Source organism: Protobothrops mucrosquamatus, unplaced genomic scaffold (genome assembly GCF_001527695.2).
Source record: "Protobothrops mucrosquamatus isolate PMUCROS unplaced genomic scaffold, P.Mucros_1.0 scaffold1167, whole genome shotgun sequence".
In the NCBI taxonomy this organism is placed as follows: domain Eukaryota; kingdom Metazoa; phylum Chordata; class Lepidosauria; order Squamata; family Viperidae; genus Protobothrops; species Protobothrops mucrosquamatus.
Genome location: NW_015387382.1, coordinates 1 through 25,293, shown reverse-complemented (window position 1 = coordinate 25,293; position 25,293 = coordinate 1). Strand labels below are relative to the sequence as shown.

Sequence of the window (25,293 nt, the reverse complement as noted above, 5' to 3'; positions counted from 1 at the left end):
GAAATATTTCAAAATGGAGTTGATTGTATTTTTAAATGGCATTTCCTCCCCTCCCAAAACTTTAATGGCAAAATACAATGCACAGGGTTAGAACTGAAATTTAAAATAACCCAGAAGAGTTTCTGTCAGGTCTAAAAAAACCAAGAACGAAGTTCCCTCTGAGTAGTCTATTTATTTCCGTTTGCCTACAGACAGAATCTTGCCGGACTAAAACAACTATCTGCAATGACTACAGACACCCTCTGCGAATTGCTAGGGAGGGTCTCTCCTTGCTCTCTTCCTGCCCTTAAGATATTCCAAGCTCCTGTTTTCACCGTTTTCAACCACTGGACAAGGGGGATAACGTGTGCTGCGCAATTGAGTTGGGAAGTGAGAACACTCAACCCACCAAACCAGCATGGCTGACCCACATCTGGATCTCTGGCTACATGTAAGGGCACGGCAGTGACTGGTCCCAGCCTGATCACCCCTCCAAGACGGTCACATCTGTCTCTGATTCTACACGGCAGGAGGAATCTCACCCGCAGGCAGCACGCTCCCCGGGGATCAAACGTTCAGTGGGGCTACACTGATCCTGCCTTGTTTTTTCCGCAACTCAATTAAGAATCTGGCCTCAACAACCGCAAAGTTCCCATACCTGCGTCCGCAGTAATTCTTCCTGGAGCTGATCGACCTTTTCTTTATCAGAAACCTGCAGCAGCAAAAGGACACAGAACACACGGTGGGCATTTCAGATGTTACCAACATCTGTAGAGTGAGATAGAAATTCATTTAGCCATTTATTGTTTTAATCATGGTTAGATTGATGAGTCCCGTAGGAGTGGGTGGCCATGCAAGCTGAAATTATAAATTAAAAAAAAACAAAACACCAAAGTATTTCAGATACAAGAGATCATAAGCTTTAGGAGTCATTATTTGACAAGAACAATTTGGTCAAATCACACAACTTGGACCCGAAATTGAACTCATTCCTAAACGCTTTTTGCTGTAATGGCTGCTACACTTACACGAGATACCTTATTTCTAAAAGAAGCTGCAGATTTATTAGCAGTGCACTTGAGAACCACGTTTTTCTAGATGAAGAGACCTTTTACGTAGGCACTAATAACAGAGCTGATTTCTCTAATCCCATCCATCTCTGCTCAAAAAAAAATCTGCTGTGCTGTTAACAAACGTTTTTTAAAAATGTGCACGTAGATACTCACTAGCCTTTGGTTTTACAATTTGGGGGAAATATTTGCTTCACATTCACTAATGCCCCTTCCATGTGTTTCATGCCATTCGTTGTGCTTCAAAAAGTTTCAACTAGACCAGGGGTAGGCAACCTTGGCTCTTTTATGACTGGTGGACTTCAACTCCCAGAATTCCTGAGCCAGCATGGCTCAGCTTGGAAACCTCTCCCTTTCCCCTCAGCATGGCTGGCTGAGGAATTCTGGGAGTTGAAGTCCACGAGTCATGAAGGGGCCGTAGTTCCCCCATGCTGGCTCAGGAATTCTGGGAGTTGAAGTCCACCAGTCATAAAAGAGCCAAGGTTGCCTACCCCTGAACTAGACGGAGCTCCACCGGGTATTAGCAGGAGCTACCCTAATGTTCAAAATAACAAGTTGTCCAAGCTGAAGAGGAAAAAGTCGGGTCTTTCTTTCTTTACACATCAGAGTGATGTTCTGTATCAAGGACAGACTTTGCTCAGCCATTCAACAGGGAGAGCCTCTCCATCGGACGGCTTTCAGCTGCCATCTCTTGAGCCCAAGGACAGCCCTGGGCTGGCAGCTGGCAAAGGGGTGATGGTCCACGAGGGAGAGTTGGGAGAAGGACAGAGCTGGTCTGTTCTCCTCTGAGCTTCTCTTATCCTCCAGCGTGATGGGCAGCTACTTCAGCGCGCCTGAGAAGCACCCAGGATAGTCGCCCAGCTGTGCAGAAGCTTTATGCCGTCTGCATCTCCGGCTTCTCCAGGACCACAGACGGTCTTCTCTTCTCCTTCACGAACGAGTGGTCAACGCACAAGAAATCAGGAAAAAAGAAGCTGTTCTTTTGTTTAAATTGTGACTAAAAATGTTCAGCCTTGTCAAGCAGCAACACTTTGGCCTACGGCAGAGGTGTCCAACTTTGGCAACTTGTAGACTTCAACTCCCAGAATTCCCCAGCCAGCTATGCCGACTTCTGGGAGCTGAAGCCCACGTATCTTCAGTTTGCTAAGGCTGAGGATCATTGGTTTAGAGCAGAGGTCTCCAAGCTTGGCAACTTTCTTGTGGACTTCAACTCCCAGAATTCCCCAGCCAGCACGTGCTGGCTGGGGAATTCTGGGAGTTGAAGTCCACAAGTCACAAAAGGGCCAAGTTTGAAGACCCCTGCATTACTGTGTGAGGCGCCGAACGGAGGGGACTGAACCTTATGGCTATTAAAGTCGCCCCCAGTTGAAGGCGTCTAATTCAACAATAGCAGAATAACAGAGTTGGAAGGGATCTTGGAGGTCTTCTAGTCCAACCCCCTGCTCAGGCAGGAAGCCCTATGCCATTCCAGATAAATGGTTGTCCAATCTCTTCTTATAAACTTCCAATGATGGAGCATTCACAGCTTCTGTATTGGTATTGGTTTCTGTTTCTTCTCCAGGAGGGAAAGAGAGCAGAGTGGACTGAAGCAGCGGGCAGCCCCCGAGCCTCCAGGAGAGCAGGGAACAGGCTGGACGGATGAAAAAAAAATGGGATGGTTTCGCCTGTGGGCTAATTCATCTCTCCACTAGGAGATTTCTGGGCTATAATGAAATCCACGGTAATGATGACCACCGCCCGTATGTGGAATAGGGCCCCCCGTTAGACCAGTGTTTCTCAACCTTGACAATTTTAAGGCATGTGGACTTCAACTCCCAGAATTCCACAGCCAGCATTGCTGGCTGTGGAATTCTGGGAGTTGAAGTCCACATGCCTTAAAATTGTCAAGGTTGAGAAACACCGCGTTAGACCCTGTTCCTTGGCTCACTGAGGAAAGCAGATTAAGGCACTAATCACCGTCCAGGAGTAAAGTGCAAATTAAAAAAGAAACAAAAACCCATCAAACTTATCTCTGGTGACTATGCAGTCATTAAAATCACTGGAAGAGTTAAACATTAAAAACAGCTTTCATCATCTGTCCAGGACAGGGGTAGGCAACCTGGGCTCTTTTATGACGCGTGGACTTCAACTCCCAGAATTCCACAGCCAGCCATGCTGAGGGGAAAGAGAGAGGTTTCCAAGCTGAGCCAGGGATTCTGGGAGTTGAAGTCCACGAGTCATAAAAGAGCCCAGCTTGCCTATCCCTGGCCTAGTCCATTGTTTCTCCACCTCAGCAACTTTATGACTCGTGGACTTCAACTCCCAGAATTCCTGAGCCAGCCTGGCTCAGCTTGGAAGCCTCTCCCTTTCCCCTCAGCATGGCTGGCTCAGGAATTCTGGGAGTTGAAGTCCACCAGTCATAAAAGAGCCAAGGTTGCTTATCCCTGGTCCAGGAGGATGACATCTCCTCCAGGTGGGCCTGGCAGCCCTTCCTTCCACGCTGCCACGCTCTGGCTGGCTCACTCGGCCGCCTTGAGGGCATGGGACGGGGAGGCAGGCTGAGCTCCAACAGGGGGTCCATTGGAGACCAGAACATTCTGGGCTACAGCCTCACTTGGGCCCTCCCTGGCTATCTAGCCTCTTTCCTCAGCTCTCAGCTCATCTTGGGTGGGTGTTCTTCAGAAATTCCCTGCCCTGGAAGAACCTTCCATGAAATGGGCAGAATCGGACGTCCAGGGATGGCCGGCCTCCAAGGGAGGCTTTACCTTCTCAACCGCCGATCTTTACTGTCAAAGACCAGGGAAGCCACCAACGCTACCGTCTTGGTCCCCGTCGGCATCCGACGGACGGTCTCAAACGTGGACAGAAAAAAAGCGAGGAGGAGCCGGGAATTTCCCCAGGGAAATTAACACCCCCTTTTGTGAGAATTAAGCAGGCGGGAATCAACGTGCTGGAAAGACAGCCCTGGGAGGAAGAACAACAAAGCCCAGCCACCACAGCTCAATCACTGCCAAGGGTCTGATTGGGTGAAAGAGGAGGAGGGAGGGAGGGGGGAGGAGAGCAGGAGCCCCCCCCCGCACTCCCCAGGCCTGCCTGGTCTATCTGAGAGGCATCACCTTGCGCTTCTGCTGGGAGGAAGAGGAGGAGGAGGAGGAGCCTGGCCCAAATTGGTCAGCGGCTCTGCGGACATCCTCTTCGTGCTGCTGGATTTGCTGCTGCAAGAGGATGAGCTCTCCCAGGAGACCCTGCCGCACATGGAGGGGGGGGGTGAGAAGGGGGAGGAGGAAAAAAAAATATGGAGGTGAGGGGGGCAATAAAGTTAAACCAAAAGGTGCAACACAAACACACACACACACACACACAACAGAACTGGCGGAGGAGGAGATGAATGTCAAAGGATGGAAGAAAGAGCTGCCCCCTCCTTAGGGAGGGTCAAGAGAGAAGAGGGGACCGGGGGGGGCGCTTCAGGGTTTCCCCCCACTCAGCACAAAACAGGAAAACTGGGGACCTCTGAAGAGGAGCCCAAACACGAAATTCATCCTCTTGGGAATCATCTGGGACCGTCCGGACAATCGCAGCTGGTGTTAAACAGGAGAAAATAACACCCAATCACGACCGTCCCCGCCGTGCCACAGAGGCGCATGGAACGCCTGCACAACCGACACCATCTCTGCAAATATGGGCAACTTTCACTTGTTGGAGCGCCCTTCTCTAACCACACAGCTGGAAAACTACTTTCGAATGGAGGCTTCCCGGGAGCACAAGGAAGCAGCAACGGGAGAGGTGTGAATGCCCCTGTGCACGGAGAGGAGATGCAAGCGGGTGGCTGATAAATGGACTTTTTACCCATCCTTGGTGCTCTCAAAAGCCTTCTGCAGAGGTGGGTTAATTAGGGGAGGGCCAGGAAGGCCTCCCTTCCCCAGACAGGAGCCTCCCCCCCTCCCCAGGTCAGCAACGGAAAGGGATCCGGCACGCCGGCAGAGTTGGCACTGCCAGTCTCAAAGGCTGCTTTCCTCAGGGAAGGGCGCACCGTCGGCTTCGGCCTGTCCAGGACAGTTAGGCAGACCCCTCCCTCCCTCTGCCACCCTGACGGGGGGGGCACTGCTCCAAGGAGGGAGGGAGGGAGGGGAGGAGGAGGGGGGGGTCTTGCTGCAGGGAAGCCACCCTCGTCAAAAGCCAGGTCTCCTTCCACTGAGTCTCTCCCCCCAACCAGGAAGTTTCTCTCTGTGGAGTTTTTCAACCTATCAGCCAAGGAGCTCCACAGGGTCCCCCAGCCCTGCCCTGCTTATTTTTTTGAGGAGGGGGTCTGCCGGGGTCAGAAACATACCCCTGAATGCTGAGAGTCTGAATGCTCTCAAATCAGGCCCAAGCACAGCGCACAGCGTGACAACTACAGACCCCTAGAACTGAGGTGGCCTCCCTTGCGGCGCTTCCTTCCTGGTTCACCCCCCTCCCCTGCAGAGCCCGAAGACCCCCGCGTCCCCTCTTCTGCTGCCACCGGGGTAGGAAACCTCAGGTCCAGCTGCCACCAAGGAAACACCCTCCCCCCCAGTGCAACACACAGACAAAAAGCGTGAGATGAGATGCAGCTTCATCCTGGGCGAGGCTCCCAGGCCCGTTTGGGCAGAAGGGAGGGGGAGGGTCCTGCCAGACCACCAGAAGGGAGAGGAAACAGCATTTCTCCCTTGTGCAACGTGGTCTGTGTCCCGGGGTGTGTGTGTGTGATGGAACTGGGGCCTTCTTTGGTTCTGGGGGGCTGACAGCACAAGCCAGCCTTAACCTTTCTGCCCCCTTCCAGGGTCTCCTCAAGAGAACACCAGCTCTGCGCAGACCTCCACTTCGGCCCTGCTGGAGAAGAACCAGCGGCCCCCAACGCAGCTCAGGAGAGCCCCAGGGCCCCCCAGGGCCCCCTCCTGTCGGCCCTGAGCGACAAGGGTTCTCCTTCATCGGAGCTTCAAAGGGCTGCGGAAGAGTTGGGGGAGACCCGCAGGGAACATCACACGCAGGATCTCCTGGAGGACGGTGGAGTTATGGATGAGGAGATTCCCTTTTAGCCAAGCCAGAAGGGAAGACGGTGGGGCAGTAGTACAGCTTGGGGAGGGGGGAGGGTTCTAAGAGGGGCTTCCCAACTTACCCCACAGAATCTCGGGGTGACCACCGCCTGCCACCAACCCTGGGCGAGAGGGTGGCTGTCCTCCCGCCCTCCCCAGCACAACCGTTGGGCACCACCAGCTCCCTTGCCAAGCTGGCCGGGAGCCTCTGCCCAGCCCTGCAGCAGGCGCTGCCCGGCCGAGGGGGATCCTGTCTCCAGGGTTAGCCCACCAGGCGGCATCCTAACCATCTGGCCGGAGGAGGAGGAGGAGGGCAGGAACTGCCTGGCCTGGGTCTTCCTTGCCAAGAGCCAGAGCCAAAAAAAAAGAACCGAGAGACGAAAAAAGGCAGCCACTTCGGCTTCGCTCTGCTGAAAGCCCCATCAGAGCCACGTGCCTTCCGGGTCTCAGGAGGGGGGTCTCTGGCAGACCCTCCGCGACGGCCACAACTCCTGCTTGGCCGGCACAGGACGGCCCAACGTGCAAAGTACCGAGGGGCCCGTGGCACTCTCTGAGCTGGGCTGTTTCCTTGCAGACATTTCATGACCCAAACTCATTTGCAACCCCCCCCCAGCACTGATGATGTTACTTAGTTGGGTAATGAAAGGTTTACAAGAACCCAGTTCAGAGAGCACCAAAGACCCGTCATTTCAATTCTGGGCTACAAATATTCTCCTTTATTGATTGGAAAGTGTGAACCCACCGTGTCTTGGTCTAGCCTGGCCAGGCCAGGAGCCCCCAAGTGCGGGGGTTACTCCCCTCTCCTCTGACTTCCAGCAGACTTTTCTGGGCTTCCCTTAAGCTGCCATCTTAAGTAGAAACACTGGATGTAAATTCCACGGAGGTTCATCCACAGCCCAGTACTTATTTCCTTATCCTCTGGGCCAGGGGTAGGCAACCTTGGCTCTTTGATGACTCGTGGACTTCAACTCCCAGCATTCCTGAGCCAGCATGGCTCAGCTTGGAAACCTCTCCCCTTTCCCTCAGCATGACTGGCTCAGGAATTCTGGGAGTTGAAGTCCACGAGTCATAAAAGAGCCAAGGTTGCCTACCCCTGCTCTGGGCCCAGCGCAAAGTGCTGATTAATCCCGAGAGAGTCTGGGCCTCTTTTCCTTTCCTGAGATAATTGTTATTTTTTTTCCTATTACATTTTGAAGTCTAGATGCCCATTCCAAAGCAAAACATTTTGGAAACTTAAAATATGCAGGTAGATGCGTCGGTCGCCTGGCTAGGAATGACTCATCGGCAACATTTTTCCGGATTTGGGAGGGCTCATTTTGGCAACACAACTCGTGGCTGAGAGAGCGCGCGGGCTCAGAGGCACGAAAACGCAGAAGGCAGAAACCCAGCCGTCCCACGCTCGGCCTCTGCCGAGTCTGTCTCCCACGGAGCTGGCCCTGCACCTTCCCAGCTCACCTTCTTGTGCTGCTTGTCACCTTCGCTTCCCTGGTCGGTGGCTCTGAAGGCCGAATCCCCGGAAGAACCTGGGATGGGGAAGGAAGGAAGAAGGGTTCCCATAAGGTGGCACCCAGTTTCAGCAGAACCCAGATAAGCCACACTATTTCAGAAGCAATCTGCTCATTGTTCATTCATTCATTCATTCATTCATTCATTCACCCACTCATTAATAATAATAATAATAATGATGATGATAAAGTTGGAAGGGACCTTGGAGGTCATCTAGTCCAACCTCCTGCTCAGGCAGGAAACCCTATACCATTTCGGACAAATGGCTGTCCAGTTTCTTCTTAAAAACGTCCAGTGTTGGAGCATTCACCGCTTCTGGAGGCAGGTAGTTCCACTGGTTAATTGTCCTCGCTGTCAGGAAGTTTCTCCTTAGTTCCAGGTTGCTTCTCTCCTTGATGAGTTTCCACCCATTGCTTCTTGTCCTGCCTTCAGGAGCTTTGGAGAATAGCTTGACTCCCTCTTCTTTGGGGAAGCCCCTGAGATACTGGAACACTGCTATCCTGTCCCCCCCTCGTCCTTCTCTTCGTTAAACTAGACAGACCCAATTCCAGCAACCGTTCTTCATGTGTTTTATCCTCCAGTCCCCTAATCCTCTTTGTTGCTCTTCTCTGTCCTCTGCAGAAGGCTAACAATACTGTCATCAGCCCCAGGCATTCAGCCCCATCTCCTCTGGGGTCCCTCTTATCTTCCTCTCCAAACGCTCTGCCAGACAAGACTCCTCCAGAGCACAAGGGGTGGGGGTGGAGGGGCGGCTGACCCAACCTTGGGGGGGGGGGATGACAAACTATTCTGCAGTGAGGGAGTTCCTTTGAGAAAGGCAATCCTAGCAGTTTTCTTTTACAAGTCTGTCCACAGGACACTGGAAGTTCTCCCTTGGGTTATTTGCTTCATTTATTTGTTTTCTGCCTGAGAAGGGGTTGGACTAGATGACCTCCAAGGTCCCTTCCAACTTTTTTTTTTACTATTATTATTATTATTATTATTATTATTATTATTATTATTATTATTATTATTATTATTATTATTATTATTATTATTATTATTATTATATCCCTTCCAACATAATAATAATAATAATAATAATAATAATAATAATAATAATAATAATGATAATGATAATAATAATAATAATAATAATAATAAAAAAAGATCTGAAAGGCAATTTTCCTTCCTTCTCCCAGAATCTCAGACATTTGGCACACTGAAACTCAGAAAAAGTAAATTTCAAGCTGATAAACCAAACTCCTCCTTCTCTTGTATAAACACCCATTTCCATTTAAACGGCCACACGAATGAACAAAATTAACATTACTGTAATGTAAGCACAATTATCACATGATAATAATAAAGGTGATATGCAGGTTGAGGTTTTGCTTGATAAAAAATACAGGAAACCAGAAGCTGCCTTCAAGAGTTACCTGTATGTGGGTGTTGGAGCCCCAAATCGCTAAAGAGGGGCTGGGAAATTGGGGACCGCCTCGGCTTTCTATTTTACTGGGAAAGACGGGCAAACTCTAATGCAACATTTCTCCAGGTAGTCGGTAAGGAACCGGGCACCACAGCACAGCCGTGTCTCCCCCTCGTGCCCAGGAGAAGGCTGGGCCTGGCAGAGGCTGCGGAGATGCCACTGCTGGTTTGTGGGGGCAGTTGCCCCCCCCTCAGTCCATTAGGTTCCTCTGCGCAGACCCTTAAAAACCTGGACACTTTTGGAGACCGTTTCCAAGTCCTGGGGCAATGCGAAGAGTCGCTTGAGAGTGGGAGGGGAAGCATATAAATGTAATAAACAAAATAGAATAAAAATAAAATGGGAACAAGTTCAAGGTCTCCCGAAAGAACGAACGGAATGGGGAAGCTGCACTTCCAAAGGGGAATTGGGAAAGAGGCACCTTTGAACAACCGGTGAGGGCACAATTTTTGATTTTATCAGAACTGAACCACGTTCGTAGCTGTTACACAAAAGGCCGATGCGGTGTGGATTGTCCATTTCCCTCATCCAGCTCTGTGGAAAGAGCAGTTGCTTAAGAGCAATAATAAAACAATTAGCAGCTCTTGCAAAACTCTGATTAATATTCTAGAAATTTATTAACCAAGCCTGGTTTATCTTTTTCCACTGCTAGCTTAAAGGTAGGGAACAGACTGTTTTGTGAAGGAGCAGACCTGCCTTAAGCCATTCCAGTTCGATGGCATGGAGGAAAATTACATTTGATTCATTGCTTCACTGACTGATTGATTGATTCACTCACTCACTCATTCATTTTTATATATCACATTTTTGAACCGCCCTCTTCCTCAAACCTCCCTTATACTTCTTATTCCACATACATGTCTGCAAGGTGCCTTTTCAAAAGGCAACTGGACAGTTTTTTTCGAAGAAGAAGAAGAAGAAGAAGAAGAAGAAGAAGAAGAAGAAGAAGAAGAAGAAGAAGAAGAAGAAGAAGAAGAAGAAGAAGAAGAAGAAGAAGAAGAAGAAGAGGAGGAGGAGGAAGAAGAGGAAGAGAAGGAGGAGGAGGAGCAGAAGAAGATGGAAGAAGGAGAAGGAGAAGAAGATGGAAGAAGAAGGAGAAGTAGTAGAAGAAAGGAGGAGAAGGAGAAGGAGAAGAAGATGGAAGAAGGAGAAGAAGGAGGAGGAGGAGGAGGAGGAGGAGAAGGTTATTTCGCTCCTCGCCCAAGAAGCTTCATCGGTTCTGAGGGAGGGAGGGAGGGAGGAAAGGATCCCTGCTATCAGAACTGAGGAAGCTCCTTGGATGAGGAGAGAAAAGTTTTCTTCTTCCTCCTCAAGGAAAAAAAGAGCCCAGTTGCCTTTTGAAAAAGCATCTTTCAGGCAACCACGGCCTGGATGTCCAGGGAGGGTGGAGACAGGAGGAGAGGAGGAAGCTGGAAGAGGGAAGCCAGGAGGGCTCAATTCGGCAGGTTCCCCCTGCAAAGGGCCTGAAAAAGAGCTGGGAAAGGACTTGGGGAGGGAGGGAGGGAGGGAGGAGAGGCGCAGGCAGGAAGCCGCCTGGAGTCTGCATGTCATTTCAGAGCCAGCAGAGGCTGGGAAGAGGCTTTGAAGGCCAGAACGTCTGTTCCTGCCAGTGGACGGATTTCCCCCCCCCCCCAGCAGAGCTCCTGGTGTGGGGAGAGGGGAGACTCTGGGCACAACTGATGCCCTGGTCCCCTGGTTAACTGAAGCCACCATCCGATGGGCTAGCCTGCTTCCCAGAGGGGTGGGTGCTCCGTTGCTGGAGGTTTTCAAGAAAAGCTCGGACAACCTTTTGTCCCAGGGGGTGTAAGGGCTCCGGCCTTGGGCCCCTGGGGGCTGGACTAGGAGACCTCGTGAGGTCCCTTCCAGCCCTCGGATTCTGATTCTAAGGACAAAAGTGAAACCCTCACAGGATGGTGCAAGGATAGAATAGAGGATGGAATGAATAAATAGAATAGAATAGAATAGAACAGAATAGAGAATAGAGCAGTGGTGGCGAACCTATGGCATGCATGCCAGAGGCGGCACTCAGAGCCCTTTCTTGAGCACGTGCACCATTGCCCCAGCCCCGCCTCCCCCTGCGGCCCCCTCCTCACCAGCATCCCTGCCCCAGAGGAGAGTTGCCCCCGAGCGCGGCCCACGTGGAGCAGCACAGCCAAGGACAAGGCAGCCGGGTTGATGATGCAGGGTGCGGGTGGAGGGCGTGGCTACCACGGCACTGCTGGACTGCCTGGGCAATCTGCGGCGGGCCGTGGAGGTGGTGGGTGGCCCTGCGGGTGGGGTGGGAGTGGAGCGGGGGTGGGCTGGGGTTGGGGCGGGCAGGGCGCGAGCACGGAGCGGGGCGATTTTGGGCACTCAGTCTCTAAAAGGTTCACTATCACTGGAATAGAGAATAGAATAGAACAGAATTCAGAATAGAATAGAATAGAATAGAATAGAGAATAGAAAATAGAATAGAATATGGAATAGAATAGAATAGAACAGAACAAAACAAAAGCTGGAGGGGCCCTGGGAGGTCTTCTAGTCCAGCCCAGTGCTCAAGCAGGAGAACCCATGTACCTCCTGGGACAAATGGCCGTCTAAGCTCTTCTTCCACCCGGCCTCCAAGGGGCCGGAAAAGGCCCAAGAGGAGGAGGGGAGGCTCAGCCACCTCTCAGCTTCTCTAGAAGGAGTTGTGCTGCTCCTGCCTTGCTGACCTGAAGGGTGTTGGGACGAAGGCAGCCCAAGAGCCCCCACCAACGCAGACACAGAAGCCGTCTAGGCAGCAGCATTTTGGAGGAGCTGGGCCTCAGCCTAAAAAGAGCTGGATTTTTTTTTTACATAAGCATATACTCTTCCCCCCCCAACATTTACAACTTTTAATTCCTCTCAGGAGGGGACCCTGTGACATTAACCTCTGCGGGACCTTTTAATCGGCGCATCATCAATGCACCAGCAACGCACATTTTACTTACCTGCAATTGTTTTGTTTCTTGCAGCTTGGATGGAAAGAGAGGGAGAGATCTTACCACAAAATTCCCTTTTACCAAAAGTGCTTTTTCCAAAAAAAGGCAACTGGACTTTTCTTGGTTTCTTCCCTTTGAAAACGTTTCGCTTCTCCACCAAGAAGCTTCTTCAGTTCCGGATGAGGAGTGAAACGTTTTCAGGGACCCCCGCCCCCCCCAGAAAGTCCACTTGCCTTTTCAAAAAAAGCTTTGGGCCAATCACGATCCGGGTGATTAGAGAATCTCCATAGACAAGACTCCCCTTTCCAATTTTCTTTCTTTTAATTACATGATTTTATTGTAATGCTTAAAACTGGTAATCCACTGAGTCATTGCAGCATATGTATTGAAGACTTAAACCAGGGGTAGTCAACCTTGGCTCTTTTATGACTCGTGGACTTCAACTCCCAGAATTCCTGAGCCAGCACAGCTGGCTCAGGAATTCTGGGAGTTGAAGTCCACGAGTCATAAAAGAGCCAAGGTTGACTACCCCTGACTTAAACGATTCTAAAACGTTCCTTTCTATACAACTCAGAAAAATTATTAGAGTGCATAAAAATACTTCAATTTTATGTGGGAAACATAATTTTATCATGCCTGACAGACCTGTAAAAAAGCCAGAACATTCTGGATCAAAATACCTATGCCGATACAAAGAATTTCAAAGACTTAACGACTCAACTGAAACCACAGCTTTTCTTGTTGGGATTAATGGGGTCTCTGGATCTTTTCTCGGTGCCCACCGATAAAAGTATATGTTAAGGACGATACTCTGATAATATACGTGTCTTTACCTTTCTGAGACTTTATGGGGTGTTACCTTCCTTCCGACTCCTTCTCCTACCTTGATCTTCTGTCGTTTTCGTTAGACAATGTAAATAATCACTGATCCTTGGGGTGTACCTGAAAAACGATAAAAAGGAAGAATAGGAATTTGTCTGATGATTAGAAAGAGCGGTTTACGAAAGAAGGAACTTATGCAATTTTAGAGAGAGAGAGAGAGTAAAATATAAATGCAATTATAACCTCTGTCAAAAAGAACAGAAACTGCTCTTTAACTTCTATTTTTTTCTATCTATGGAATTTGTGTATTTTGCTGTTATTAACATTTATGTTTTAAAACTGATTGTTTTTATACCAATTGCTTTATATATGTGATGTTTTATAAGATATAAAATTGTCTGCATTGTTGTACGCTGTCCAGATTTGCTTTTTGTGAGATGGGTAGTCATATGAACTTGATTAATAAATATTTCTATTTTCTTTCTTACTTATTCACTATTTTTCTTTACTTTCTTTCTTTTCTAATATTGGCATTGTTTTTATTTTGTTAAAAATTTCTCTGATAAAACTATACAAGAAGACCCTAAAATTCTTCGAAGCACAGGTCCCTCAGCTAATCCAGCAGCATTGCTGTGATGTGATCTTTGCACAAAGACAAATGAATTGGGTTTGGGAATCAAGACAGTAGGAACTGGGGGGGGGGAAAGGAGGGGGGCGAGGCAGATCATATATTTTTTTGGGGGGGGGTCTGCTGAAGTGTGAAACAAATGCTGGATTTCCTCTTTTCCAACTCAGATGAACAGCTGAAGGAAAGATTCTTGGTGGAAGACCAGGAAGCACCAATTTAAAAATAAATAAAATACTTTCTGTACCATAAACGCCTATCCAGACACTCGGGATCTTATCACCCTTCTGGAAGATAATGCAGCAATTAAACTAAACAATAAAAAAGGTATTATCTGTTACCTGTTTGTGGAGCAATTTAACGCTAATTATATTGTGCTTAGTAATGGTGACCTACAGCTATCTAGAGTACTTTCTGGGCAAAAAGCAAATAAAGTAAGTGGATTGCTCCCTTCCACTCACTGCAGGCAGATCAGGAGTATCTGAGCCATGTCAGGAAAAGGGCCACACGCTTTATGTGCCAAAGGGTGGAGGGAGTCCGATGGTCCCAGGCAGAGGAGAGGCATCTTCAGGGGATTCTCAACCAGGATTCCATCAGAAGGTCAAACGTGCTTCTTTGAACGCCCTACAGCAGGGGTCCACAACCCCTGGTCCACGGCCCAGTACCGGTCCATGGCCTGTTGGGAACCGGGCCACAGGTGCACGCGTGAAACCCTCCCCTCTCCCCCACCGCCGGTCCACGGAGATGGAAAGATTGGGGACCGCTGCCTTACAGATCCGGGGGACAAAATACCAGCTAGAGTTGGATGTGGCATCAAAGTAAACGGTGTTTGGATCAACAACTTAAGATATGCTGACGATACAGTTCTGCTTGCCAGTAAGCATGAAGACCTTCAGGTCCTCATCAACAGAGTCACAGAAATATCTGAAAAATATGTCTTGAAGCTTAACACCTCAAAAACCAAGATCATGGTCGTCAGCAAACAACCCGTTAATTTACCACTAATAAATTCAGAAGGAAAACCACTAGAAAAAGTTGAAAGGATCACGCAGGATCAGTTCCAATTTACATGAAAGCTGGGACATGATCTCTACAAGGATAGAGAAAGCTCGAACAGCATTCTTCAAAATGAAAAAGACCATCTGCAGTCATGACATAAGCCTAAGACTGAAAAACAGGCTTGTCAGATGCTATATTTTTCCTATCCTGCTCTATGGAGTAGAGAGTTGGTCTCTGACCGAAGGCCACCTGAAGAGACTAGAAGCATTTGAAATGTGGATTTACAGGCGGCTGTTACGTAGAAGCTGGGTTGACGAGATCAGAAACGAGGAGGGGATAAGCCACCTGGGAAAGCTCAGGGAAATCATCAAAACAATTAAAAAGCGAAAATTAGAATATTTCGGACACATGATGTGACACCCAGAAAAATACGGCATAGTCCATTTAATCCTCCAGGGAAAGACTGAAGGCAAACGAGGTCCAGGCAGAAGAAGAACATCGTGGCTTCAAAATCTAAGAGATTGGTTTGGACAAAACTCAGCAGCACTTTTTCCTGTGGCTACTGATAAAAACAGGATCGCCAACATGATCGCCAACGTCTGATAACGGATATGGCACAAGAAGAAGAAGTCTAATTTATAAACATCAATGAGCTTAGTAGGCAGAGGAAAGGGGCGCCTTGAGGAAACCCTGTCAGCAGCAACACACAGAGCAGCTTATCTTTGTGGATGTGGGGGAATCTCCAGGAAGGCCGGGGGAGGCGTAAAGAGGGGGCCGAGCCTGGACTCCTTGCAGTGCAGGAAGTAGCAAAGGCCCGGCCTCCCCCGGGTCCCCTGAAGCCCCATCCGACCCTTCCCCAGGGGGGATGCAGTCAGCCTGGCGAGATTCTCATTACGTGGGTGAGCAGCATTGAAGCTGCTTCAGCCACAGGATGGGGGGGCACTCTTAGGACAGGAAGGGGTGCAAAACTGGGCACAACTGGAAAAGACAAATTGACAAAAGTCTGGATCCTTGAGGCACCGGCCACCGGGGGCCAGATCAGGTGGTGGATGGCTGGGTTTTGGTTTAGGCGCCAAGAATCAGAAATTAATTCACCCTTCCATGAGTGAACAAGGGGATGAAAGATTATTATATTCTGTTTTAAGATGGTCTAATCTTAATTAGAAATCGTATGATTTGATAATGATATTCAACATTCCAATGATGAAACGACGAATCAGTAATTGCTGCAATATTGTAATGTAAGCCTACAGCCACATCTGAAAAGTATGAGTATTAGAGACAGTAACAGTGAACATCTACATAGTTTAAATTGTATAGTATCTGACCGGATTCTCCATGATTAATAGGGTATTTTATATAATAAAATACAATTTTATTTCACCAAATTCACCAAAATTGCTTTGCTTGTTCCTGTTTATCTAAATCAGGGTTAGGCAACCTTGGCTCTTTTATGACTCGTGGACTTCAACTCCCAGAATTCCTGAGCTAGCACAGCTGGCTCAGGAATTCTGGGAGTTGAAGTCCACGAGTCATAAAAGAGCCAAGGTTGCCTACCCCTGATCTAAATGGAAAGAGTATCCGGGATTCATCACCAGATCTGGTATATTATTTCAATATAAAATGTATTGACCTTCCCCTTCTGCTTCACCGGTTATTTTTAGTGATTACTGGGGCAAATTGAAATCAATGAAGTAACTTTTTTTTCAAAAGACCCTGAATTTTCATGCATTGATTTTTCGCTTTTTTTAAAAAAAATGTTTTCTAAAACCGAGAAACTGAATTTATAACATGGAGGAAAGACAATTCTATTAGCCTGACTTGAGCTTAAAGACTAGCTCCGGAATCCCCAAGTCTTAAGAATTAAAAAAAAAAAACAGAAAACATTCCCCCTGAACCGAGACATTGTCTCCGATTCCTGCAAGCATTTTATCATTACAGTTTTTTGAAAAAGGGAGGAATATTAAACGAGTAAAGAAAAAGTGCATTTTACACACCTAACAACAGTAGATCAGAAGCTCCTATGACTTCATTAACCAAATTGTAACCTGTGAGAAACCAGCAGAAGGAGGGGGAGAAAATTATGAACGCTACAAACGGCAAAGGAGAGGCAATACCACGCGGGAGGATCGACAACAAGGGCCACACAGACACAACTTTCTCAGAGATGGCACACCAAGAGGGGTCGACAAGGGGAAGGGTCAAAAATGAATGGCCACGAAGGGAAGGGAAGGGGGGGGAACGGTCCAATTTCCAAAATATAAAAGTGCATAGGAGGCTCTCATCTGCCGGTCCTGAATATCTGGACATCGTTTCAGAACTTGAGATTTCAATTTGGACTTCAAAGGAGTGGCGAGTAGGCCAGAGGGTGGGATTTACTGGGGGAGGGGGTCCGTTTCGGTCCTGTGACCTCCAAAGGTCTTCTCCGTCGGTGGAAAGAAAGGGAGGGAGGGAGGGACGGGTCCAGGACGACGTCGACGACAGGAGGTCCGGTGTGTGGGGAAGGGTCCAGGGCAGACCTCTGTCCGTAACGGAGGCCAAGGCTCAGTCCAGCCTCCCAGGAGGAGGACAACCAGCCCAGTGCAGGGTCAGGCCAGGGACCGACTCTCTGGCCAGGACCCGGGAGAAGCCCCGGGCTCAACAGGCGCAGTGTCATGTGTATGCGTAACGGAAGAGAAGCCAGACCTAAGCATGATGTCATGTCTCTGATTAACGAAACACTTAAAAGGACTTTCAGGCATATTTTTTCCTAAAAGCATTTATTAAGGTTACAGAGACGTCAGTACAGCATGGTGGTAAAAATGCTTAGGTCTGGCTTCTCTTCCGTTACGCATATACATTCTAAGCATTTCCCACCCACCCCTTATTTTGGGGTCATGGTTCACATCTTCCAATCAACTTGGAAGATGTGATTTACTTCCGGTTTCTTTTTCCCGGGCTTTCCTTATTCTCCTCCCTTTTTCCCTGTTGCCTGGTTTAACTATAAAAATACCAGACAGTTCTGCATATTGTCAAAGCAAGAATATACAGTATTTGCAGCGTTGACACGCAGCCTCGCAGCAAAAACCAACTCTCCAACATCTGGGCCTGTGACTAAAAGAGCCCAAGTGATTGCAGTGCAACACTGCAGGCTGACCCACTGCCCACAGCCTGCAGTCCGATCCTGACGGGGCTCGAGGTTTTCTCGGCCTTGCGTTCCTTCCCAGGTCGGTAAAACGAGGACCCAGACTGTTGGGGGCAGGATGCAAAACGTTGTCAATTGCCCAGGGAGTGCAGTAAAGCACTACGGAGCGGTATACAGCTCTAAGTGCTCCTGCCGTTGCTAAATGATGCCCATCATCTCCTCCTGGAGACTCACCTTTTCTGGATAAAGGTGGCCTCTTCCAGGCGGGTCCCACTTCCTAGGCTGCCCAGGTCTAAAGAGGCCCAGGGGGAGGGGATCCCGGAGGTCTGGCCAGTTGCAGGAGAGAGCACAAAGCCTAGGATACTTGCGCACGCCTTCACCCTCTTCCGGAGAATTTCAGATTCAAAGGGCTAAGACAGGGGTAGGCAACCTCGGCTCTTTTATGACTCGTGGACTTCAAGTTGAAGTCCACGAGTTGTTCTGATCCAAATACAGATAACTCAATAAAGATGATTGTAAAACAGACATTTATTCAGAAAGAAATACTTGCAGTTATGTTTGTTTCTTCTGGATATTGTACATCTGTTCATCCTTATAGGTAAGAAATCAATACTTCCTCCATACTAACTTCTAACGTGGAGTGGGACCATCTGAGTCCTGCGGTGGCCCCAAGCTTATCTCAGACAAAGAACATTCCAAACTGGCCTGTAGCCAGGATAGCCTGTGATGAGCTTAGAGGCTCCTCCTACTGACCTGTTAACATGGGATTTTCTGAATAGCTAAAACTACATTACCCACAAGCCATCCCTTAAGGAGACAGCGCTTAACCCAATAAATGCCAAACATTCTAACACGCAGGTCTATCTAACTGATGGGTCCAGAACACGAGTCATAAAAGAGCCAAGGTTGCCTACCCCTGGGCTAAGAAATAACAAAGTGACTCCTTCCCAGCTTCTCCAGACCAACCTCCTCCCACTTCTCTCCCCCTTTGGAGAAAAGAATCCCCTTACCGGGTGTGAAGAAGCCAGATAAGGAGCTGAAGGTCTCGCTGATCTTGTGGAAGTCCGGCACCAGCTTGGCCAGCTCTTCAGAATCGGGAAGAGCCTTTTTAAGTCTCTCTAGGAACAGAGAAGATGGGAAAATGAGTTGGCTCCAGATTTTTAATTAAAAAATATATAAAAATAAGGTTTAATTCTTGCATTTCGCAGAGCCTTTTCAGGCAGTGACGGTATAAAATGTGGTTGAATCTTCACCTCTCAGCCGAAGGATTGCGTCCCCTCTGTTTGCAATCTCTACCCTCCAGGGCTCCCAGGACCGGCCAGTCTGAGCTCACAGGAGGCCAAAAATAAACTGGTCAGTTGTGGTCCAGATGCTCCCTACACACACACACACACACACAGAAGACTTCTACAGGGGGCAGGGGGGGACAACTGTTGCGCTTTCCCACGAGGTCACTGCTGGGGGGGAGTGGGGGGGCATCTGACTCCCCAGTCTCCAGCTGGAGAGAAGAAATCCCAAACCCCAAACCGAAGACCAGCTGAAACAAGGCAGGTTCGGAGTTCTTGAAAATGGGGCAGCTAAGGCCCTGGAAGGATTCGATTCCGTGGCCAACCGTGGAAGTCCTGCTCCTAGGAGAGAGGCTAAGAGTGGCCCCTTCTTTTATGATGAGAAAGGGGGGGAGGGCGAGCTTGACAAAACCGGTTTCCCAGCCTCAAAGTGGAAAGGGCATGTTTTACTCATCGCATTTTTGTTATACACAACCTGTTCCTTCCGTTATATACTCAAGATGGACAACAGGGATTAATATTTATATGCTACTTATATGTAAGAGTGTAGATCTATACATATGCTGGATATAGCATGTTTAAATGTGTGTTATGTATGTGTACATTTTGAGAGCAAGCAACTGAATTTCATTTTTAATGCGTGCCATTGTGCCCATAGTAAAAAATAACAATAAAGGCTATCTATCTAATCTATCTATCTATCTATCTATCTATCTATCTATCTATCTATCTATCTATCTATCTATCTATCTATCTATCTATCTATCTATCTATCATCTATCTATCTATCTATCTATCTATCTATCTATCTATCTATCTATCTATCTATCTATCTATCGAGTCGGCCCAACAGTGAGATGGGTGCTATACAAATTTAATAAAAAATAAATAATATCAATACAACTTACAACAATTTATTTAGTGACCATTCAAAGTTACAACGGCACTGAAAAAGGTGACTTATGACCATTTTTCGCAGTTACGACCGTTGCAGCATCTCCACGGTCATCACGTGATCGAAATCCAGATGCTGGGCAACTGACTCGCATTTATGACGGTCGCTGTGCCCCAAGGTCACGTGATGCCCTTCTGCGACCCTCTGACAAGCAAAGTCAGTGGGGGGGAAGCCAGATTCACTTAACAGCCGTGTGTCTCATTTAACAACTGCAGTGATTCGCTTAACAACCGTGGCAAGAAAGGTCGTAAATTGGAGCAAAGCTCCCTTAACAAATGTCTTGCTTAACAATGGAAATACCGCAGTACTGTGTACCTCAGATTAGCACAATTAACACCCATAAAAAACCCCCCGAAAGCTGGACCTGATGAGCAGGCACCTGGGGTCCCTCTGCCCTCAGTTAGGACTCTCTGTCAGGGGCGGCAGGGAACACGAAGCACCTACCAAAGTCGATGTGCTCATCGATTTCCCACAGGAAGTCCGGAACGATCCATTTATATTCGCTGAGGTCAGGCAGAGAATCCTTCCATTGGTTGTAGGTCTAAAGGAAGCCGGAAAAAAGATCGTGAGGTTTTTGCATTCCTAAGAGAAAGTCTTGAAAAAGCCCTCCGGAAAACCCAGCCCTGATCAAACTGGTTCCGACGTGCGCGTAAACCCGCTGATTTAAGTTCACATCTGAATGTGTCTTCGAGGGTGGAAACGTGGCAGCCCCACGGGGAGGCAGGACAGCATCCCAGACGTCCGGCTCCTGTCTATCAAGCTGCCGCCCCTCCCTTAGACCAAGCCCACAAAACAAGCCCAATCGGTTTACTGAGAAATGGGTGTGGGGCAGAAGACAAAAGTCAGGTTTTATTCATTTATTTCTTAAAGCGTATATATTGCCCATCTTGCCAAGAGGCGGACCGAGGTGCTGGCTTATAACCAACCCAGCAAAAACACATTTTGGACAAAGGGCTAATACATTGGGTCGAGGATCAGGTCCCTATCCAGGTAGCCCTTGACCTAAGACCGTAAAGGACTCTAAAATTTCCATCGTAATTGATGATGGCCCTAAGTCCAGGCGCTCCTGCAACCGGACACGGTTTTATGACTTTTTCTGCAGTGGTCATCACGCATTACATGCATTGTTCCCGTGGGCATTTTTTCTGCCAGGAACCAGCAAAACCCTGTTGTGAATGGCAGTCAGGAGGCCGCACGGAGGACGCAGGGGGCCTCAGAGGTGGGCCCTGGCCAGATGCAGTCAGGTGACCCCAGGGATATGTCCGTGCGGATGTGGAAACTCTGAAACTGGGTCACACGTAGCTTTGGGTGGGCCTGTCATCAATTTCAAGCAGTTGGTAAGCGACCGGTTGTTAAGCGAGGACTACCTGCCCTACGTGAAGCCACCTCCATAGAAAGAGCTTCATCTGTGCCCTCCAGACCTTCCAAGGGCCAGCTGGGGACTTTCGCACCGACTTCCTCATCTGAGTCCGGCTTCAGGAGGACCCATCCTTCTGGGCCGCCATTCTCCCACCTGGCTGACTTCAAAGCTGCGTTAAATCTAATTACAGCAGCCATTCAGAACGGGGCAAATGCTTATTATAGCTGAAAGGGCCTCTCTAAGGAGCTCAGGACGTGCCAGGCTTAACTTCTCTTTAACGGGATGAAATGTAACAGAGGCAGCGGCAAAGTTCATCATTTAGAAAATCAAGTACACAGGAATACGTTAGAGGGTATCCGACTTAGTAATGCCATTTGGAAACACAGCCACTCCTGGTTTAGCAACTACCTCGCTCTAAGGCCATTCACAAACACAACGGTAATAACAAAGTTATTTCCCAACCGATGCTTGCCAATTAAGCCCTGTGAGCAGAGATTAAAGGACCTGGATGTGTTTAGCTCTGAGAACAGAAGACTGGGGGGGGGGGGGGGGAAAGGAGGGGGGCAGAATATGATAATATTCACACAGACTCACACAAAAGTCAGAACAAGGAATCGTGGGATTGGAATGGACCCTACAGATAATCTAATATTGCACGTTATTTTAGGAAAAAACGAACAATTATTTAAAAATGCCACCAAGGAAGACAAACTTTTGCTGGAGCTTGCAATAATAATAATAATAATAATAAATAATAATAAATAATAAATAATAAATAATAAATAATAAATAATAAATAATAATAAATAATAATAATAATAATAATAATAATAATAAGAAGAAGAAGAAGAAGAAGAAGAAGAAGAAGAAGAAGAAAGTTGGAAGGGACCTTGGAGGTGATCTAGTCCAACCCCCTGCTCAGGCAGGAAACCCTATACCATTTTGGACAAATGACTGTCCAGTCTCTTCGTAAAAACATCCAGTGTTGGCACATTCACCGCTTCTGGAGGCAGGTTGTTCCACTGGTTAATTGTTCCAACTGTCAGGAAGTTTCTCCTTAGTTCCAGGTTGCTTCTCTCCTTGGTGAGTTTCCATCCGTTGCTTCTTGTCCTGCCTTCAGGCGCTTTGGAAAGAAGCAACGGATGGAAACTAATCAAGGAGAAAGTGTTCATTTTGCCATGGATCTCACGGGTGTGAAAAAAACCCCAAACTAACCTCAGCAAGATTCACAATGGAATTTCTTTTACATTTCAAACTTGTGAATTGAAGATATCTGGAGAGAAAAAACATTGGCACTGACCCAACTAACTTGTCCAAAATGGTATAGGTTTCCTGCCTGAGTAGGAGGTTGGACTAGATGACCTCCAAGGTCCCTTCCAACTTTATTATTATTATTAAGGTGGGACTTTACCTAGAGGCAGATCAGAATGAAGAGCTGCCAAACAGAGGCAGATTTTCATAGTTTGACTTAAACTGGTTTGACTTAAACTGACTTGCTTTTGTTCTTTTAATGTCAGGAAACAATTTATTTACACAGGTAGTCCTCAACTTACGACCACAATTGACCGCGACGCTTCTGTTGTTGAGACATCGGTGATGTGAGTTTTGCCCCATTTTTACAACTTTTCTTGCCACGGTCGTTAAGAGAATCATGCAGCTGTTAAATTGGTAACACGGTTGTTAAGTGAATCTGTTTTCCCCCCATTGACTTTGCTCGTCAGAAGGGGATCATGTGACACACACACCCCAGGGACGCTGCGACTGTCGTAAATACGAACCAGTTGCCAAGCGTCTGAATTTTGATCACGCGACCACGGGGATGCTGCAACCGTCATTAAGTGTGAAAAACGGTTGTAAGTCACCTTTTTCAGTGCCGTTGTAACTTTGAACGGTCCCTAAACGAAGCGCCGTAAAGTCGAGGACTACCTGTATCGAATCAATGTTACTCGTTAGGGAAGGAATTCTATTCCTGGAGGGAAAGGTTTAATTCTTAGAATCCTTTTGTTTCTAAAAGATAAAGCCTAACACCTACCTTACAAACAAGTCTAAATGTCCTACTGAATTAGGTAACCATTTGTGGATGCTCTACTTTAGGGGTCTTCAAACTTGGCCCTTGGATGACTTGTGGATTTCAGCTCCCAGAATTCCTCAGCTGGGCACGCGTGCCCGGCTGAGGAATTCTGGGAGCTGAAGTCCACAAGTCATCCAAGGGCCACGTTTGAAGACCCCTGAACTAGATCAATAGATCAATAGTCCCTGGAAGGTGTCTTTGGCTGTCCGTGGGAATGAAGGACACTCAAAAAAAAAATAATTTAAGAAAAAATGGCCACTGAAAGGGAATCTCTGGATGACCTTTCTACTGCTGCTGCTCTTGTGCCCTAATCCAGGGGTTTCCCAGCTGTTGTTTTTTTAAATTTTCATTTCTGTCTTTTTTTTTAAAATTTTTGAATTGTGTTAGCCCAGGGGTCTTCAAACTTGGCCCTTTTATGACTTGTGGACTTCAGCTCCCAGAATTCCCCAGCCAGCATCCACAAGTCATGAAGGGGCCATAGTTTCCCCCATGCTGGCTGAGGAAATCTGGGAGTTGAAGTCCACAAGTCATGAAGGGGCCATAGTTCCCCATACTGGCTGAGGAATTCTGGGAGTTGAAGTCCGCAAGTCATCCAAGGGCCAAGTTTGAAGACCTCTGCTCTACCTCCATGTTCTATTATCTGAAAGGATACCTGGACCGCCTGCATGTCAACCACAAGCCTCCCTCAAGGACAGAGAGCCGGTACCTTCTGGGCCGTGTAGCCGCCGCCCACCGCAGAGCCCAGCACGATGTAGCGCAGCCGCAGCAGCCTGGATGCCACCCGAGCAAGCCAAAAGTTCCTGGAGGGCTGGAGGCCGTACTTTACAAGCAGCCTGGAGCTGCGCAAGGGAAGGCGACTGAGGGCGGAGTACTGCTGTGCCGAGGTCCTTAACCGAAGCCGGGGTAATTTGGAAGCAGGATGGCAGGAATGATGAGTTTTTCGTGAAATAAGATGCAGTTTCTGCAGCGGCAGCTTCCCTCTCGCTCTGTAGGTCCCACTGGCCAAATTCTGACAGGCAGCGCTAAAGGGGAGGAAACGCGGATCCTGGATTATTCATGCACGGTTCTTAATTTTCTCAGACTCTTGAATGCAAGCAAAGTCACAGGTCAACAAGATTTCACGCTGAGTTTCTACAGTTACCCCCACACCATCATCTGCTACCTTCCCTAGATGCAGTGGGCCACCTTGAGGAGGGGATCTGGGGGTGCACTTTGAGGCTGGTTCAAAAAAGTTGCTGCAGGCAGCATGTGAAGAGTCACTGAGAGGCTTCCTTTTGAAAAGCACCAGGTCTGTGTTGCAACCTGTGCTGCCTTTTTGGGAGCACAAAATTTATGCTTAGAGGTCTCATAAATCCACCCTACATGGAGACAGTGGCCACCAGGAGAACAGTACCTTCCGTGCAAAAAGCACCACTCCTAAATAAATGGTGAATAAAAACCACACAGTTTTGTAATGATTCCACCTTTAGGCCCTTTAGGCCAGTGTTTCTCAACCTTGACAATTTTAAGGCATGTGGACTTCAACTCCCAGAATTCCACAGCCAGCATTGCTGGCTGTGGAATTCTGGGAGTTGAAGTCCACATGCCTTAAAATTGTCAAGGTTGAGAAACACTGCTTTAGGCCTTCCACAACATGGAGCCCTCTGGGTCTGTGGAGATTTTCAATCATCCACATCACGACTGTCACAAAGGTGCTTTTCAAAAGAAGTCCGGTTGCCTTTTGAAAAGCACCTTTGCGATGGAGCCCTCTGAAATCTCTCAGTGGAGATGTAGCCTAACAAAGCTCACAGGAATCTGGCTTGCACAGGTCACACAAGAGAATCAGGAACACCGCACGCTACATTTCCCAAATGCTCAGCACTGCAAGACAGCTGCGCAGAGACAATGAAATAACTTCTTATTCTCATGTTTATAAATGGACTGTAGGTTTACACAGTGTTGCTAATTATGATGCCTATACAAAGTAGAGTTACGCATTCAAGGCAACCTTTGGACACCCCCTCTTTTCGGCCTTCAAAATTGTGGTGAAGATCTTGGGCTAGGCTAGAAAGGAAAGGTA

General features: G+C 48.0%; 1 protein-coding gene across 1 annotated transcript in view; it reads right to left on the bottom strand.

Annotated features, from left to right (window-relative positions):
* Positions 1–24,256, bottom strand: part of OPA1 (OPA1 mitochondrial dynamin like GTPase) — a gene marked incomplete at its 5' end in the record, with an annotated part of 62,467 nt that extends 38,211 nt beyond the window's left edge. The window contains 7 exons of the mRNA XM_015820723.1: positions 638–691; positions 4,145–4,273; positions 7,535–7,602; positions 16,436–16,486; positions 18,573–18,680; positions 20,248–20,344; positions 23,941–24,256. Of these exons, the coding sequence (XP_015676209.1) occupies positions 638–691; positions 4,145–4,273; positions 7,535–7,602; positions 16,436–16,486; positions 18,573–18,680; positions 20,248–20,344; positions 23,941–24,256 (823 nt within the window). The remainder of the gene's footprint in view (positions 1–637; positions 692–4,144; positions 4,274–7,534; positions 7,603–16,435; positions 16,487–18,572; positions 18,681–20,247; positions 20,345–23,940) is intronic.
* Positions 24,257–25,293: the final 1,037 nt, after the last annotated feature.